This window comes from Haliotis rufescens, unplaced genomic scaffold (genome assembly GCF_023055435.1).
Source record: "Haliotis rufescens isolate VD_foot unplaced genomic scaffold, xgHalRufe1.0.p SCAF_48, whole genome shotgun sequence".
NCBI lineage: Eukaryota > Metazoa > Mollusca > Gastropoda > Lepetellida > Haliotidae > Haliotis > Haliotis rufescens.
The window spans coordinates 335,988-356,112 of record NW_025964201.1 but is presented as its reverse complement, the minus strand read 5'-3'; the positions used below and the strand labels follow the sequence as shown (position 1 = coordinate 356,112).

The window sequence follows — 20,125 nt, the reverse complement described above, 5'->3', positions numbered from 1 at the left end:
CGTCATCATGACACGATGAGACCTACTACAACACGTACCATGGAGTGAAGCAGTACAGACCCAGTGTTTGACATCAGGTAGACACCAGACCCGTGATTACCCGGGTTAGAATAGGTCTTCAGCAACCCATGCTTGCTTGTCGTAAAGGCTAACGGGGTCGGGTGGTCAGGCTAGCTGACTTGGTTGGTGCATGTCATCGTATCCCAATTGCGTGGATCGATGCTCATGATATCAATCACTTGATTGTCTGGTCCATACTCGATTATTTACAGATCGCCGTTATATAGCTGGACTATGACTAATTGCGGTGTTAAACAACAAACAAAACAAACAAAAACGTTCTATGTTTTGTGTGTTATTTACGCTACAGCAGGCCAGTAATTGATAATAACCAACGTCCCACAACGCCGGGCTACGATGACAGGTAGTCAACCAAGTCACTGAGCCTGACAACCAATCTAATTTAGCCTGTCGTCTCTCACGACAAGACCTGGAGAGTTGGGGTGTTCACCTTTAACTCACGACAAGAGCTGTAGAGATGGGGTGTTCACCTTCAACTCACGACAAGAACTGTAGAGTTGGGGTGTTCACCTTTAACTCACGACAAGACCTGGAGAGTTGGGGTGTTCACCTTCAACTGACGACAAGACCTTGAGAGTTGGGGTGTTCACCTTTAACTCACGACAAGAGCTGTAGAGTTGGGGTGTTCACCTCTAAGTCACGACAAGAGCTGTAGAGTTGGGGTGTTCACCTTCAACTCACGACAAGACCTGGAGAGTTGGGGTGTTCACCTTTAACTCACGGCAAGACCTGGAGAGTTGGGGTGTTCACCTTTAACTCACGACGAAATGAGAAACGTCCGGTGACAACACAATCTAAGTCGCTTTCGTCATGCTGAGTGCGTTTTCATTGTTAACTTCGTATACTTACTATTTCCCGTTTCAGGATCGCTACGACAGCTCTGTGGAACGGAGTCCTGTTTTCTTCCGCGACATAACCGGTGGCACGTGACAGTGTACACATTTAGGTCACACGCTCGTGAAATAGCAAAAAGTAGGAGAATTAACTTTGTGTCAGGTCGTTGAAATATACTGAGTCAAATTGAAAACTTCACATTTTTAAAAGTAATCCCATATATGATATACAACGGACAAATGTATCAGAGAAGGTAATGTTTAATCATTAATGTCCAAAGAAGGATTTTAATTAAGGGTGGTAACCGTAATTTGTTCCAAGTACCTACGGTATTCGGTAATAACATCAACAGTCCCAAGCACGAGAATATGATGGCACACAAGTTCAGTAGCGTGTGTGTCCACCATGTGCGTTGACAACTGCCACACAACGCCTCCGCATGGACCTTGTGATGCTTCTGAACATATGATTGGGAAGACGACGCCATAGTTGCTGCAAAATGGTTCCAAGATCTTGCAAATTCTGTGGTTGGTTCAGGAGAGTGCGCAGACTTCTGCCAAGAGCATCCCAGACGTGTTCGATAGGATTGAGGTCGGGAGACCATGACGGCCAGTCTATGACGTTGCCTCCCGCTTTCTGAAGGAAATTCCGTGTCACAATTGCTGTGTGGGGTCTGGTATTGTCGTGTTGATCAAACCGGGTCCATGTGCTACCATAAAAAGCATAAGTTCTAGTGCCAGTACCTGGTTGCGGTAAGCAGCAGCGTTGAGGTTGCCACGGAGGACAAGAAGCCTGGAATTTACATTGCCACAGAAAGCACCCCACACCATGACACTTCCGCCTCGAATCTGTCAATTTCCGTCACACAACACTGGACGTAACGTTCATGGCCGCGCCTCCATACCCTCGCCCTACCATCAGCAATTCGAAGCTTAAATCGGGATTCATCACTGAAGACGACTTGATTCCAATTTCAAGTGTCGCTGTGCCCACAATTGACGTTTATAGTAACAACGATGCATTATTGTAACAACGATGCATTATTGTAACAACGATGCATTATAGTAACAACTATGCATTATAGTAACAACGTATTAACAAACAACAATGCAAGGACATGTTCCCTATGCATTTAAGATGCTGCACACTTATCAAATACAACAAAAGATAAATCCAAGATGAGCGTCACATGTGAACCATTAATGAATAACAATATGCTTATGATCTTGAACTCAAAAACATTTATTTAAATCTCGAGTCCTTAGTCAATTTTCAACTTACAAATGTATATCATACTCATTTATAATTTTTATCTACCGATAAGAGGTTGTATTATCGGGTGGGACATAACTATTAGCTGTCTTGTATAAGTCTAGTTTGTGAAGAAAACAGAAATATGTTTTTTCGGAGATCACTGGTCTCGTCAAAATTAGGAGAAGAACTATCGTATTAGGTTTATATTTATTAATGTTTACACGCAATAAAATTGGCTTGGCTAAATAATATTCAATTTCTATTGTTTTGATAATTTAACTGTCTATATGTACATAATCGAGTCTGCTTCCAGGAAATCTAGTGATTGATATCATGAGCAGCGATCCACGCCGTCGTACATAACGATTACGCGCAATCAACCAAGTCATCGAGACTGACCGCTCGATCCATTTAGTCGCCCCTTAGGCAGGCCGCCTCCGTGGTCTTGTGGTCGAGCGTCCGCCCGGAGATCCCCGGCCGCGTCATACCAACAGACGTTAAAATATGGTACTTCATGTTACCCTGCCTGGCGCTCGGCATTAAGGGGCTGAAACAAGGACTTGTCGGCTCGGAGTTTGTATACTGTGTCTGAGTGGGCTGCCTAAGCTGAGGCATGGTATCTAAGTGGGCTAGCGTTTTAACATTGGCATTTGGCATTAGTAAAAGCACACACACACACACACACACACACACACACACACACACACACACACGTGCATCACCTTACGACCAGCATTGGTAGGTTTGTAGAATCTATTCGAATCCCCACGGATAACTGCCTCTGGTATATCCATCAATCAACGGCAACCAGTACACCATCCAAGAAACAAACAGGTTGAAAACTTCGACACACGGGGACAAAGTAAGTATGCAAGAAACCACGGAACCGCACAAAGCAGCTGATTCATCTGACATCGAGTTATGCGGCCGGAAGTGAGTGAGTGGCTGTACGCCTTGTTCAGCAATATTCTTGAAATATCACGGCGGGGGGCTACACACATTGTTCCAATGTGTGGAATCGTGACCCGGGTCTTTGGCGTGACGAGCGAACGCTTTAACAACTAGGCTAGTGAGTAAGTTGGGTAGTTGGGTTGGGTTTAACGCCGCTTTAACAGTTTACCAGTTATATCGCGGCGTGTTAGCTAAATGTGGGAGGAAAGCCCGAAGTGATGCAGGTATCAGACGTTTACCAATTCGGTGAAACCCACGAGCACGGGTATGGTGCTGACAAACCTAGAAACATAATCGGGGCGAACCGGGATTCGAACCCGGCCGCAAATGGCATATACAAGGACGGATCCTCATGGTGTTTCTCGCGTTGTTTCCTGGTGTGCTACTGATATGAACTGTCATTATGATGTGAAACTCGCACATTTCAAGTGTTTCTGTATCCTTGTCTTTGTCTATACACGCTGTGAAACACGAGCACAACAGAGGCGGAAATGAAACGAAACGATTTCCCGAATTTCTCTGCGTAGTCAGTTTTATATTTTTCTCTGTAAAATGCATAGGCTGTTAGTATAGAAAATTAGTATACGAAATAAGTATAGGCTGTAAGTATAAGAAATAAGGAGAGGCTGTAAGTATAGGAAATGAGGAGAGGCTGTAAGTATAGGAAATAAGGAGAGGCTGTAAGTATAGGAAATAAGGAGAGGCTGTAAGTATAGGAAATAAGGAGAGGCTGTAAGTATAGGGAAATAAGGAAAGGCTGTAAGTATAGGAAATATGGAGAGGCTGTGAGTATAGGAAATATGGAGAGGCTGCAAGTATAGGAAATCTGTATAGGCTGCGAGTATAGGGAAATAAGGAGAGGCTGCAAGTATAGGGAACAAGGAGAGGCTGTACGAATAGGGAACAAGGAGAGGCTGTAAGAATAGGAAATAAGGAGAGGCTGTAATAAGGAGATAAGTATAGGAATTAAGCATCATCCGGGTAAATCAGCCTACGAGTGTAAAGTGATACTTCAATGTAGTGTCACGTTGAACAGTCTACTGACAAGTTTCCAAATATTATCATGAAGTATCATGAAGTTCACGTACAACTCTGCATGTGATGAATTTAAAGTTATTAATTATTCCTTGACATTTGTCTGTACAAGTAACATCACCAAAACGTGTTGGGGTTGAGACAAAGAAACATTGTCCAAACTCATTCACAGCTTGGCAATGAAATAAATGATGTTCTTCTGTACCTAATTGTCCACACTGACCACAGCTACCGTGATCTTTTACAGTTATTTTATTACCATATTTGCTGCATAGACAGTTGGAGATATGGGTCGTTTACATTTAAATAATGAGCCAATTTGACAATTGTGACTAAAGGACAATCGTCCTTGACTACACGTTGTAAATCTCTTCCGTCACGACAGGAGTTAAAGGGATTGGGCGTTCACATTTAAATCATAGGCCAATTCCGTAGTTATGACTAAAGGATGGTCGTCCTCTTTGAAGTCTCGTGCTGTTTCCTGACTCTTCCGCGACACAGCTGGTGTCACGTGACTGTGTCCTCACGCGCTTATGAGATGGTAAATTAGTATAAGAATGAACCTCGCGTTGTGTTTGTTTGTTAGAATAGTCAGCGAGTCAGTGGGGTTTCACGCCGCTTTGGACATATTTTGTTGTATATGACGGCGTGCCAGCTTGATAAGGTAGGCAACAGCAAGCAGCCATAATAATTAACCTTTACTTTCTGTGACTTCACTGGACTATAGTTAGTGAGTATTGTGTTACGCCGCTTGTAGCAATATTCCAGCAATATCACGGCGACACCAGAAATTGGCTTCACACATTTTACCCATGTGGGGAATTAAACCTGGGTCTTAGGCGTGACGAGCGAACGCAGTAACCACTGGACTGCTCTAGCGTCCCCATTGGACTATAAAACTATAAATAAACATTCCTTGTAAAAATGTTAACATTTTGTCCTGCTGTATTGAACTAATTATTTGAACTAATAGCGTTTTGGAAGTAAATAAGAACATGGAATGTATAGTCTCCCTCCCTTCCAATTATAACATGACACGTCACTGGCAGTAAAACACTGTTTTTTATTAAAAGAATATATAGAAAAATATGTATTACAGTAATCAAACAAAACCATGGAAGGATATGGCATGCATACATACCGTACTTTTATCAAATACAACAAAAGATAAATCCCAGCTATGCATCATACATGTATATGAACAGTCAATGATTAAGATTTAGCTGCATAGAGCTGCATATACAGTAAACTACGGTTATAACGAACACGCTTATAACGAACTGACGGATATAACGAACTAACTTTTTGGTCCCGACCATTTGCTGTAGTTATGCTGTACATATGCTTATAACGAACTACGGTTATATCGAACTAAAAATAGTAGTTCCCTTGAGTTCGTTATAACCGTAGTTTACTGTATAACATTTTGATATAAAACATATAAACGACAAATGAAACTGAATATTCAACCTACCCGGAATAAACTGAAAAACTTGTACTGTTAACATGAAAAAGGTCAAGATCTAGATACAAGGAAATATTCAACTAAACATTTTTTAAACCTGGTGCACTCAGTCATCTTTCGTCTAATCGCATACTCATTAAGACAGATGATGTTTTGCTGGGAACACGAGGCTGTGCGTTGTAATATCATGTCTGATATTGGTGCTCAATACAATGGACCCGTGAAGATCGGGGTTAGAACAGGTCTTCAGCAACCCATGCTTGCCGTAAGAGGCGACTATGATTGTTGTAAGAGTCGTCCAACGAGATCGCTAAATATACTGTGCACACGCAACTACGAACTGAACATTCCACTAGTTAAACACACAGTACACAGACAACAACGAACTGAACATTCCACTAGCTAAACATTCTGTACACATACAACAACGAACTGAACATTCCACTAGCTAAACATTCTGTACATAGGTAACAATGAAATGAACATTCCACTAGCTAAACATTCTGTAGACAGGTAACAACGAACTGAACATTCCACCAGCTATACATTCTGTACACAGACAACAACGAACTGAACATTCCACTAGTTAAACATTCTGTACATAGGCAACAACGAACTGAATATTCCACACGCTAAACATACTGTACACAGACAACAACGAACTGAACATTCCACTAGCTAAACATACTGTACACAGGTAACAACGAACTGAACATTCCACCAGCTATACATTCTGTACACAGACAACAACGAACTGAACATTCCACTAGCTAAACATCCTGTACATAGGCAACAACGAACTGAACATTCCACTAGCTAAACATAATGTACACAGGTAACAACGAACTGAACATTCCACTAGCTAAACATCCTGTACATAGGCAACAACGAACTGAACATTCCACTAGCTAAACATACTGTACACAGGTAACAACGAACTGAACATTCCACCAGCTAAACATTATGTACACAGACAACAACGAACTGAACATTCCACTAGCTAAACATACTGTACATACACAACAACGAACTGAACATTCCACTAGCTAAACATACTGTACATAGACAACAACGAACTGAACATTCAACTAGCTAAACATACTGTACACAGGCAACAACGAACTGAACATTCCACTAGCTATATATTCTGTACACATACAACAACGAACTGAACATTCCACTAGCTAAACATTCTGTACACAGGTAACAACGAACTGAACATTCCACCAGCTATACATTCTGTACACAGTCAACAACGAACTGAACATTCCACTAGCTAAACATACTGTACATAGGTAACAACGAACTGAACATTCCACCAGCTATACATTCTGTACACAGGTAACAACGAACTGAACATTCCACCAGCTATACATTCTGTACACAGACAACAACGAACTGAACATTCCACTAGCTAAACATCCTGTACATAGGCAACAACGAACTGAATATTCCACACGCTAAACATACTGTACACAGACAACAACGAACTGAACATTCCACTAGCTAAACATTCTGTACATAGACAACAACGAACTGAACATTCAACTAGTTCAACATTCTGTACACAGACAACAACGAACTGAACATTCCACTAGCTAAACATACTGTACATAGACAACAACGAACTGAACATTCCACTAGCTAAACATACTGTAAACACACAACAACGAACTGAACATTCCACCAGTTAAACATCCTGTACATAGGCAACAACGAACTGAACATTCAACTAGTTCAACATTCTGTACACAGACAACAACGAACTGAACATTCCACTAGCTAAACATACTGTACACAGACAACAACGAAACTGAACATTCCACTAGCTAAACATACTGTACACAGACAACAACGAAACTGAACATTCCGCTAGCTAAACATTCTGTACATACACAACAACGAACTGAACATTCCACTAGTTAAACATTCTGTACATAGACAACAACGAACTGAACATTCAACTATTTCAACATTCTGTACATAGACAACAACGAACTGAATATTCCACTAGCTAAACATCCTGTACATAGGCAACAACGAACTGAATATTCCACACGCTAAACATACTGTACACAGACAACAACGAACTGAACATTCCACTAGCTAAAGATTCTGTACATAGACAACAACGAACTGAACATTCCACCAGCTAAACATTCTGTAGACAGACAACAACGAACTGAACATTCCACTAGCTAAACATACTGTACACAAACAACAACGAAACTGAACATTCCGCTAGCTAAACATTCTGTACATACACAACAACGAACTGAACATTCCACTAGTTAAACATTCTGTACATAGACAACAACGAACTGAACATTCAACTAGTTCAACATTCTGTACATAGACAACAACGAACTGAACATTCCACTAGCTAAACATCCTGTACATAGGCAACACCGAACTGAATATTCCACACGCTAAACATACTGTAGACAGACAACAACGAACTGAACATTCCACTAGCTAAACATTCTGTACATAGACAACAACGAACTGAACATTCAACTAGTTCAACATTCTGTACACAGACAACAACGAACTGAGCATTCCACTAGCTAAACATCCTGTACACAGACAACAACGAACTGAACATTCCACTAGCTAAACATACTGTACACAGACAACAACGAAACTGAACATTCCGCTAGCTAAACATTCTGTACATACACAACAACGAACTGAACATTCCACTAGTTAAACATTCTGTACATAGACAACAACGAACTGAACATTCAACTAGTTCAACATTCTGTACATAGACAACAACGAACTGAATATTCCACTAGCTAAACATCCTGTACATAGGCAACAACGAACTGAATATTCCACACGCTAAACATACTGTACACAGACAACAACGAACTGAACATTCCACTAGCTAAACATTCTGTACATACACAACAACGAACTGAACATTCCACTATTTAACATTCTGTACATAGACAACAACGAACTGAACATTCAACTAGTTCAACATTCTGTACATAGACAACAACGAACTGAACATTCAACTAGTTCAACATTCTGTACACAGACAACAACGAACTGAACATTCCACTAGCTAAACATCCTGTACACTGACAACAACGAACTGAATATTCCACTAGCTAAACATACTGTACATAGACAACAACGAACTGAACATTCAACTAGCTAAACATACTGTACACAAGTAACAACGAACTGAACATTCCACCAGCTAAACATACTGTACACAGACAACAACGAACTGAACATTCCACTAGCTAAACATACTGTACATACACAACAACGAACTGAACATTCCACTAGCTAAACATACTGTACATAGACAACAACGAACTGAACATTCAACTAGCTAAACATACTGTACACAGGCAACAACGAACTGAACATTCCACCAGCTATACATTCTGTACACATACAACAACGAACTGAACATTCCACTAGCTAAACATTCTGTACACAGGTAACAACGAACTGAACATTCCACCAGCTATACATTCTGTACACAGTCAACAACGAACTGAACATTCCACTAGCTAAACATACTGTACATAGGTAACAACGAACTGAACATTCCACCAGCTATACATTCTGTACACAGGTAACAACGAACTGAACATTCCACCAGCTATACATTCTGTACACAGACAACAACGAACTGAACATTCCACTAGCTAAACATCCTGTACATAGGCAACAACGAACTGAATATTCCACACGCTAAACATACTGTACACAGACAACAACGAACTGAACATTCCACTAGCTAAACATTCTGTACATAGACAACAACGAACTGAACATTCAACTAGTTCAACATTCTGTACACAGACAACAACGAACTGAACATTCCACTAGCTAAACATCCTCTACACTGACAACAACGAACTGAACATTCCACTAGCTAAACATACTGTACATAGACAACAACGAACTGAACATTCCACTAGCTAAACATACTGTAAACACACAACAACGAACTGAACATTCCACCAGTTAAACATCCTGTACATAGGCAACAACGAACTGAACATTCAACTAGTTCAACATTCTGTACACAGACAACAACGAACTGAACATTCCACTAGCTAAACATACTGTACACAGACAACAACGAAACTGAACATTCCACTAGCTAAACATACTGTACACAGACAACAACGAAACTGAACATTCCGCTAGCTAAACATTCTGTACATACACAACAACGAACTGAACATTCCACTAGTTAAACATTCTGTACATAGACAACAACGAACTGAACATTCAACTAGTTCAACATTCTGTACATAGACAACAACGAACTGAATATTCCACTAGCTAAACATCCTGTACATAGGCAACAACGAACTGAATGTTCCACACGCTAAACATACTGTACACAGACAACAACGAACTGAACATTCCACTAGCTAAAGATTCTGTACATAGACAACAACGAACTGAACATTCCACCAGCTAAACATTCTGTAGACAGACAACAACGAACTGAACATTCCACTAGCTAAACATACTGTACACAGACAACAACGATCTGAACATTCCGCTAGCTAAACATTCTGTACATACACAACAACGAACTGAACATTCCACTAGTTAAACATTCTGTACATAGACAACAACGAACTGAACATTCCACTAGTTCAACATTCTGTACATAGACAACAACGAACTGAACATTCCAATAGCTAAACATCCTGTACATAGGCAACAACGAACTGAATATTCCACACGCTAAACATACTGTAGACAGACAACAACGAACTGAACATTCCACTAGCTAAACATTCTGTACATAGACAACAACGAACTGAACATTCAACTAGTTCAACTTTCTGTACACAGACAACAACGAACTGAACATTCCACTAGCTAAACATCCTGTACACAGACAACAACGAACTGAACATTCCACTAGCTAAACATACTGTACACAGACAACAACGAAACTGAACATTCCGCCAGCTAAACATTCTGTACATACACAACAACGAACTGAACATTCCACTAGTTAAACATTCTGTACATAGACAACAACGAACTGAACATTCAACTAGTTCAACATTCTGTACATAGACAACAACGAACTGAATATTCCACTAGCTAAACATCCTGTACATAGGCAACAACGAACTGAATATTCCACACGCTAAACATACTGTACACAGACAACAACGAACTGAACATTCCACTAGCTAAACATTCTGTACATACACAACAACGAACTGAACATTCCACTATTTAACATTCTGTACAAGACAACAACGAACTGAACATTCAACTAGTTCAACATTCTGTACATAGACAACAACGAACTGAACATTCAACTAGTTCAACATTCTGTACACAGACAACAACGAACTGAACATTCCAATAGCTAAACATCCTGTACACTGACAACAACGAACTGAATATTCCACTAGCTAAACATACTGTACATAGACAACAACGAACTGAACATTCCACTAGCTAAACATACTGTAAACACACAACAACGAACTGAACATTCCACCAGTTAAACATCCTGTACATAGGCAACAACGAACTGAACATTCAACTAGTTCAACATTCTGTACACAGACAACAACGAACTGAACATTCCACTAGCTAAACATACTGTACACAGACAACAACGAACTGAACATTCCACCAGCTAAACATTCTGTACATACACAACAACGAACTGAACATTCGCCTAGTTAAACATTCTGTACATAGACAACAACGAACTGAACATTCAACTAGTTCAACATTCTGTACATAGACAACAACGAACTGAACATTGCACTAGCTAAACATCCTGTACATAGGCAACAACGAACTGAACATTCCACACGCTAAACATACTGTACACAGACAACAACGAACTGAACATTCCACTAGCTAAAGATTCTGTACATAGACAACAACGAACTGAACATTCCACTAGCTAAACATTCTGTACATACACAAGAACGAACTGAACATTCCACTAGTTCAACATTCTGTACATAGACAACAACGAACTGAACATTCCACCAGCTAAACATCCTGTACACAGGTAACAACGAACTGAACATTCCACCAGCTATACATTCTGTACACAGACAACAACGAACTGAACATTCCACCAGCTAAACATACTGTACACAGACAACAACGAACTGAACATTCACCTAGTTAAACATTCTGTACATAGGCAACAACGAACTGAATATTCCACACCCTAAACATACTGTACACAGACAACAACGAACTGAACATTCCACTAGCTAAACATCCTGTACATAGGCAACAACGAACTGAACATTCCACTAGCTAAACATACTGTACATACACAACAACGAACTGAACGTTCCACTAGCTAAACATACTGTACATAGACAACAACGAACTGAACATTCAACTAGCTAAACATACTGTACACAGGCAACAACGAACTGAACATTCCACCAGCTATACATTCTGTACACATACAACAACGAACTGAACATTCCACTAGCTAAACATTCTGTACACAGGTAACAACGAACTGAACATTCCACTAGCTAAACATACTGTAGACAGGTAACAACGAACTGAACATTCCACCAGCTATACATTCTGTACACAGGTAACAACGAACTGAACATTCCACCAGCTATACATTCTGTACACAGACAACAACGAACTGAACATTCCACTAGCTAAACATACTGTACATAGGTAACAACGAACTGAACATTCCACCAGCTATACATTATGTACACAGGTAACAACGAACTGAACATTCCACCAGCTAAACATACTGTACACAGACAACAACGAACTGAACATTCCACTAGTTAAACATTCTGTACATAGGCAACAACGAACTGAATATTCCACACGCTAAACATACTGTACACAGACAACAACGAACTGAACATTCCACTAGCTAAACATCCTGTACATAGGCGACAACGAACTGAACATTCCACTAGCTAAACATACTGTACACAGACAATAACGAACTGAACATTCAACTAGTTCAACATTCTGTACATACACAACAACGAACTGAACATTCCACCAGCTATACATTCTGTACACAGGTAACAACGAACTGAACATTCCACCAGCTATACATTCTGTACACAGGTAACAACGAACTGAACATTCCACTAGCTAAACATCCTGTACATAGGCAACAACGAACTGAACATTCCACCCGCTAAACATTCTGTTCACAAGTAACAACGTACTGCCATGGGCGGCTATTTCTCCAGACCTCTCCCACATAGAAGATGGTTCGGATGAGATTGAGAAATCAATCTGAACACATCGTAGGTAACTTCCATATCTCGAGTATCGTTGAGTTACCGAATGCTTGGGTAAAGGCAAGTAACTCGGTTTGTTTGCGTCCTCCTGCTTCGAGTTTGGCTAACTCAGTAAAAAGGCGGACATATATTCCGGGCCTGTTCGTTGTCACCCGATCTCACGGGGCATAAGGTATGATGAACCTTGTGTACATTGGCTCACACACAGGGCACATCACACCATGTACCCCTCGAGGTAGGTTGACCACTTCTTATGTGCCGCCGCTGCCTTGCCAATATCTACTAAAATAGTTGTAACATCCGATATTGACATTGTTAACTGAGTTGTTACACCGCCGCTCTTAGAGGGCGAGACCCATGAAGATCCGGGGTAGAATAGGTCTTCAGCAACCCATGTTTGCTGCAAAATGCGACTATGCTTGTCGTAAGAGGCGACTAACGGGATCTGGTGGTCAGGCTCGCTGACTTGGTTGATGCATGTCATCGGTCCAAATTGCGTGGATCGATGCTCATGATGTCAATCACTTGATTATCCGGTCCATACTCTATTATTTACAGATCGACGTCATACAGCTGGAATATTGCTGAGTTCGGCTTTTAACAACAAACAAATAAACAAACAAAGCATGCACGTCTAAAATTGAAGTAAACATAATCTTGAACGCGACGTAAAAACCCCATTTGACATCACCATACAATGTAAATATCACTAAATGGTCACCACGTAAAAATGTAAACGTTACAAATGACATGGATGAGGAGTTCCACATTCCATCAGATGACGCTATCAATGTTAATGTCAGGTGTGGTCACCAACGATATCGACAATAGAAGATGCAAAATGGTCTGTAAAAACACTGTCTCCTTAATAATAGTGCAATAAACAAAGCAAGACGAAGCATTGACACTATGTCAGCAAGGCTGGCAAGACTGGTTCATCGTGTCTGTCGGTGAACAGGCACCAGGTAGTAATCATTGCATCCTGCTGCTCCCTGGTCATGTGGGTCATCTGGCATGTGGTAGTGAGGTTCAGCAGCAAACCCTTCTGGTGATCCGATTGGCTGCTGGACACGTGACTCATCCGGTTGAGAGTGGTAGACCACGCCCTTATCGCCTCCTTCGTTGGACGTGGAGCCCGCGTGTGCTGACCTCCTGAAACACGATAATGCTCAGTCACGCGCAGGGTCTTTCAGAACGAATGGATAATATTGTTGTATTTCTGCTTTTGTTATGTCTCACAAGATGTTTACATTATGACAAATACCAGTTCAAGCCCGTGTTTTTATTATTTACCTTTTAACATAAATAGCCATGATGAAACCAACAGAGACAAACCCTGTGACAAAGCCAACACACACAAACACAATCTGGGTGTCACCTGCAATGAAAAGGAAACAATAGAAATATGTTATCCAGGACAAAACAGACGTCGGAGTGCCTGGGGAAAGATTAGACCCGTAAAGATCCGGGGTAGAATTGGTCTTCAGCAACCCATGTTTGCCGTAAAAGGCGACTATGCTTGTCATATAGCTAGAATATTGCTGAGTTCGGCGTTAAACAACAAACAAACAACTGAATACACAACTTCACGCGTAAGACCCCAACATGATGCAGTTCACAGAAAATATCCCATTTACTAGAATCATCGAGTATAGCTGCAGTGTTGACCTGGCGTGACATTACGAGATACAATGCCTCAATGAGTAATCATTAATCTATGCCCATTCCAGCCTTCACCCCCCCCCCCCCCCCCCCCCCCACCGAGATGCGTTCATGATGTACTTGTAAAATATGTAGATATTAACCACCTGCCACAGATGTAGTGATAAATACAATAGTACTATTTTCTTAATAATTCAAACACTCTTCACCTGACCAAGATCGTAGCGCCACATGTGTGTCATGAGTCTCTGATTCTGAAACAATTTTCAAAAAATGATATGGGGGCAAATAGATCAATGCAATAACAATGTAGGACAAAGACGTCCAGTTTGACAAACTCAAGTTTTAAACTATGTTTTTCTATCCAATTGACGTTTTCTCATTCAAAAGAAAATAAATAAGATGTCAGAAGAATGTATTCATTGAACCATGCTCGATAAACATTGTAATACATACACAATATATTTTGATTCACATTTTGTTTCCTCTCCAAATACAACATGCCCTGAATGGTCTAGGAACCTCAACTCCGCTGCTTGCAACTTACAACAGCTAATATCATTATTGGAATCTCCCTATTTATTATGGTTGAGAAAGAGGTGCCTCCTTTCAGTATCACTTTCACTTGATGCGGTTCATCTGTTTTAATCCGATATGGAAGAAGAATAACTTGGTGAATTTGGAATAAATAAAATTGTCTCTCCAACAGACCATAGAGTATATATTTGATTAAACAATCGCATTCTCACCCAATCAGCTCGCCGTAAGTTACCATACCTTATACATACATGATAGATTATGTTTCATTTCCTTTGCACTGTACGTTGATACTTATAACGTTTCGTTTTTTCGTTGATGTCAATCTAACTTTCAAATAATGTCAGCTTAATTTGGTGAATAATTATGCTGAATGAGTGAGCGAACATATATTGACAAGAAGAAATAGTGAGTGAGTGAGTGAGTAAGTATTGCATTACGCAACCATTAAGCAATATCACGGCGGGGACACCAGAAATGGGCTTCACACATTGTACCCATGTCGGGAATCGAACCCGGGTTTAACCACTAGTCTACCCCACCGCCCCTCCAAGTAGAAATAGCAAAGGACATACCCTTACATGTGACTGTAACGTCAGAGCCGTTGTGTCCTGTAGAAAAGGAAGATGATTAATTAACGAAGACGTTTAATTTTAATGATAACATTACACGTTTTGTCATTTAAGGTGCCTTATTAAAAAATTACCTTCCAGTCTCATCCATATCTTGTCAGGGAGATAGTCTCGGATAACATCCACCTGTAAACTCCACTCTGATTGGCTGATGTTAATCTCCTTCATGAAGTGGACTGCCAGGTCGCCACCCTGGATTGTGTACACTGTACGTGTCTTGTCCCTGATGGACAGTGTGGTCACGTTGCTGTTGCCCAGTCTGACATCCAGCAAGGTGACGTGGCTCGCAGCTCCAGTGACTGTACAGGTGCAGGTGCTTGTTTCCCGAGATGACATCTTCAGTCGGTTGCTGCTGATGTAGACCTCCTTACCCGTTTCGGTCTTTCTGTCACACAACAAGACACTGGCAACTTGCTCTGAAAAGTCATATCACGATTGATAAGTTCTTCGTGAGGAGGGGTGGTCGGGTAGCCTAATGGTTAAAGCGTTCGCCCGTCACGCTGAAGACCCGGGTTCGATTCCCGATATGGGTACAATCTGTCCACCGCCGTGATATTGCTGGAATATTGCTAAAAGCGGCATAACACTACACTCACTCATTGTATGAGGAGTCATAAATTTGATTTGTTAACAAGGGATGATGCTTTGCTCTAAACGTGATATGTAGGAAAGTATATAATCAATGATTATAGTCGTATTTGCATATGTGAATATAAGTACGCACATCTGAAACTATGTATATGTAATTATCTATATTCATGCATACACTCCTTCGGAAATATACAATGCTTAAATAAAACAGAGAGCAACATAGAGACTTGAATGGTTAGAATAGTCTGGTCAGCTGGCAGTTTCGGTACGTTTACTTCGTGACATTCAGATTCCACTATTGTAGTATGTGAGCCAATCTATGTAATGAGCATCACCTTGAAAACTAGTGCACATAGACGTTGTTTCAGTGGTAACATGGACCAAATTAAATCAAACGTGGAACATAGTCTCGCTTAAAGTTTAAAATCTTCAGTATATGTCCCTGTAAATGGCAGGCTGTAATTTACTTTTAACACACTGATGCATTACCACCAGATGTGACGGGCGCTTCTTTCTCTCTCCTACTGGGAGGTCCTTCAGACCATGGACAGCGTTAACCAAACAAATAACCTTTTGGAGTGTCGTCACATGTTTTAGGTCAGTCTGTTATTACGTGTACAATATGAATGCAGAAAGGAATGAAACAGAATATACAAATGTGAGTGGTGAGGGTAGGACCACAACGTCTACAACGTGGAGCATACTCTTAACATTAAAACTTGCACTAAACATTTCCATAGCTATATCACGCTCTTTACCTTTAACACACTGATGCAATACAACGAGATGTGACGGGCGTTTCTTTCTCTCTCCTACTGGGAGGTCCTTCAGACCATGGACAGAGGAACTCGTGTCACTCTCCAGGATACAGTACCTCTTCTGACTACACTCCTCCAAAACCTCCGTGATCGCTGCCTGATAAGCCCTCTTCTGATGCACACCCGACGTTATTAATAAACATTCCCCAACGTCATAATATTCATCATTGAAGTTTTGTTCACAGGATCTGTAGCGTCCACCCCTGTCATCACTGTCCTTACCTACAGGTACTCTTTGCAAGAAGTGTTTGACCAACACTGATTCATTTCTGGGACACTTGATCTCTTTACTACCCTGATTGTAACAAACGCTAATAACGTCCCCTTCTACTTTTGTCACATCCACTTTGTCACAAATGATGGAACCTGAAGTATAACAGAAAAAAGTGCATGAGCTCATTTCACAAAGATTATTGATTTGTATTTTGAATTCAGGAACAGGGAAGTTCAGGACAACGTCAGTGTGAAGAGTGAGTATATATTCAACGTCGCATTGGCAATAAGAGAGTCACGCAGGTTTCCCAGATGGCATCCGTTGGGAAATGAAACAGAAGGAAAAAGAGAGGTTCCAGATTACCTATTCAAAGTGGTCAAAACGTACAATGTAAAACCAAAGGGCTAACATACAGTCTCAAGGCTTTGACGATGTACACCAAATATTTGACAACATTTAAACATAGTCTGGTCGACTATTGAGAGCAAACTGAAAACTCGAGAAACTGAAATATTTGAAAAGGGTCCAAGAGGAAAGCAGTTGCAGATAAGTAAGCAACCGTCACATAAAGCACAGGAGTCCGTATCTAAAAATAGTCGCCCTCATGCATATTCATGACCATCTCCACACGCGAGCCCGAAGGAGATGGTCATGAATATGCATGAGGGCGTCTATTTTTAGATACGGAATACTGTGCATAAAGTCATATTGTAATTAAAAGACACTTTTAATAATGACCTATTTCAAATTATAAATGCTGCATAAATCACGGTATAAGCAGATTTAATATTTGAAACGCATTTATACAAAAAAGTCTGACATTATTTGCCATTGTCGCAGATTTTCATGCCATGTACTTTCTCAAACATCAACACAGCTCCCCGCTTTATAGGAGACCTATAGTGGAATCTAATCATATATGCAACACAGAGATATAAGTAGCATATAGTTGCTTCCAGTTCACTTGAAGAACGCATTGATGTATACGACCGTGTTTCTAAACACATTTGAATTGTCAAACTTGATATTTTTTTTCAAAAAGCGCGAACTACAGATGGACGGCGAAAATTTAAGAAATAAGTTAATTCTTTCGGGTGAGGGAAGAGTTGACTCACCATACCAGAGCCATACTGCGATATAGAGAGAGCATATTCAAAACACTACCGGTTCATAACAAATACAGTTGACCTCAAAACCGTATCACCATGTAATTACCAGTGGCATGGATTGTTTCATTGAAATATGGTGTCCCCCGCCGTGATATTGCTGGAATATTGCTGAAAGCGGCGTGAATATTAGTCACAAGTACATTAAACTTAAGTAAATCGTTGTTAAATTTATCAAAAAGAGCAAAGAAAGCTTTCTTTCAATTGCAGTCTGTTGTGTTTAACAATAGCGTTGTTAGACCTCACATTTTCTTTAACCTGTTTGATTGTCAAATACATCCGATCTTATTGTAATGCGAAGAATTATGGGGCTGTCGAGAGTTTTATTCTATCGAAAAGGTTCACAAAAGATTTCTTAATGTTGGCATGTCAACTCCCAGTAATATGGTTTATGGTAAATGTGGGAGGTTCCCACTATATATATTGATATGTTGATATGTTCCGACAGTATTGGCATTCTACACTTTCAGGTAGTTCGATATACGACACATATCGTAATATTAAGTTTCTCCTTGAACCAGAGTCGTATCTTTCACATTTAAGATGCAAACACCAACGCAATACATTTATACACTTTAGGCTTGGTCTGAGTGATTAAACAGAAAATAGAGGAAGATATTTAACAAAAGAAGAATGAAATATCTACCCGCCTGGTTATTGTCATGTATATCTACTAATAACTTTGAATGTATGTCTGCTGTCAAGCAAAACGTGTAGCGATCAACTACAAGTATCTTTATACATTCACCATGCTTTTGTGTTTATCAGTTGTTGTTGTCTTGATAGTCCGTATACTACAATATTTGGTAAAGTAACTGTATGTCTATGTAACTCACTTGTATATGGGCCAATGGCCTTTCATAAAATAAACCATTGAATTGAAGTGAATTAAATTGAATAATGCTAACAGGAAATCGGCCTAGATGATGTTTTTGCGTCTCAGTGAAGTAGTTCAAGTATTATGGGGAAGGTTTAGGTTTGGGTACATGAAGCGAATATAGATTTTGATTAAAACCGATCTTCAGTAATCCCAAATTCGCCATTGCAACCTACAGAAAATGTCATCCGATACCTGAAAACTCCTAATTCTGCCTTGTTAGAATGGAAACCACCTGTGTTATCATTACAGGTTTTGAACTTTGATTCGATATTTCTTTTGTTTAATTCGAAACCACACGCTGAACATAATGTAATGTAAATGTAACGTAATGTGATGAACAGGACAAATTGTTATTTGTGCGCATTAATCTACTTACCAGAGCAATAGGATACCATTAATACCAGTATTGTTCCAGACACCCTCACGTCGCCCATGGCTACACACGCGTGCTGTGGCTTCAAAACATTTCCTCATATCGACTCTCGGGTGAACGAGTCACGTGACTTATTTCTTGTGACCTGTGATAGTTTGCCTGCTTCAAAATGGGTTTGTCTACAGAAATGTGTTTTTTCACAATTATTTTATTTCTCCTCACGTTTTTGCATCAATAACCTTTACACCTTGTATTTCTATAACACTACAGTACAACTAATATCTCTTCCACTTTCATTAACTATATTTTGAACAGCCTCTGTTGATAACATTGTAAGATTGTGTCCATTAACAGTCGT

General features: G+C 40.2%; 1 protein-coding gene across 1 annotated transcript in view; it reads right to left on the bottom strand.

Moving 5' to 3' along the window:
- Positions 1–19,825, bottom strand: part of LOC124125811 — a 45,748-nt gene extending 25,923 nt beyond the window's left edge. Inside the window, exons 1-4 of the mRNA XM_048383400.1 lie at positions 19,771–19,825; positions 17,075–17,500; positions 15,800–16,141; positions 15,669–15,704 (exon numbers count right to left, since the gene is read on the bottom strand). Coding sequence (XP_048239357.1) covers positions 15,669–15,704; positions 15,800–16,141; positions 17,075–17,500; positions 19,771–19,789 — 823 coding nt within the window. The 5' untranslated portion in view covers positions 19,790–19,825. The remainder of the gene's footprint in view (positions 1–15,668; positions 15,705–15,799; positions 16,142–17,074; positions 17,501–19,770) is intronic.
- Positions 19,826–20,125: the final 300 nt, after the last annotated feature.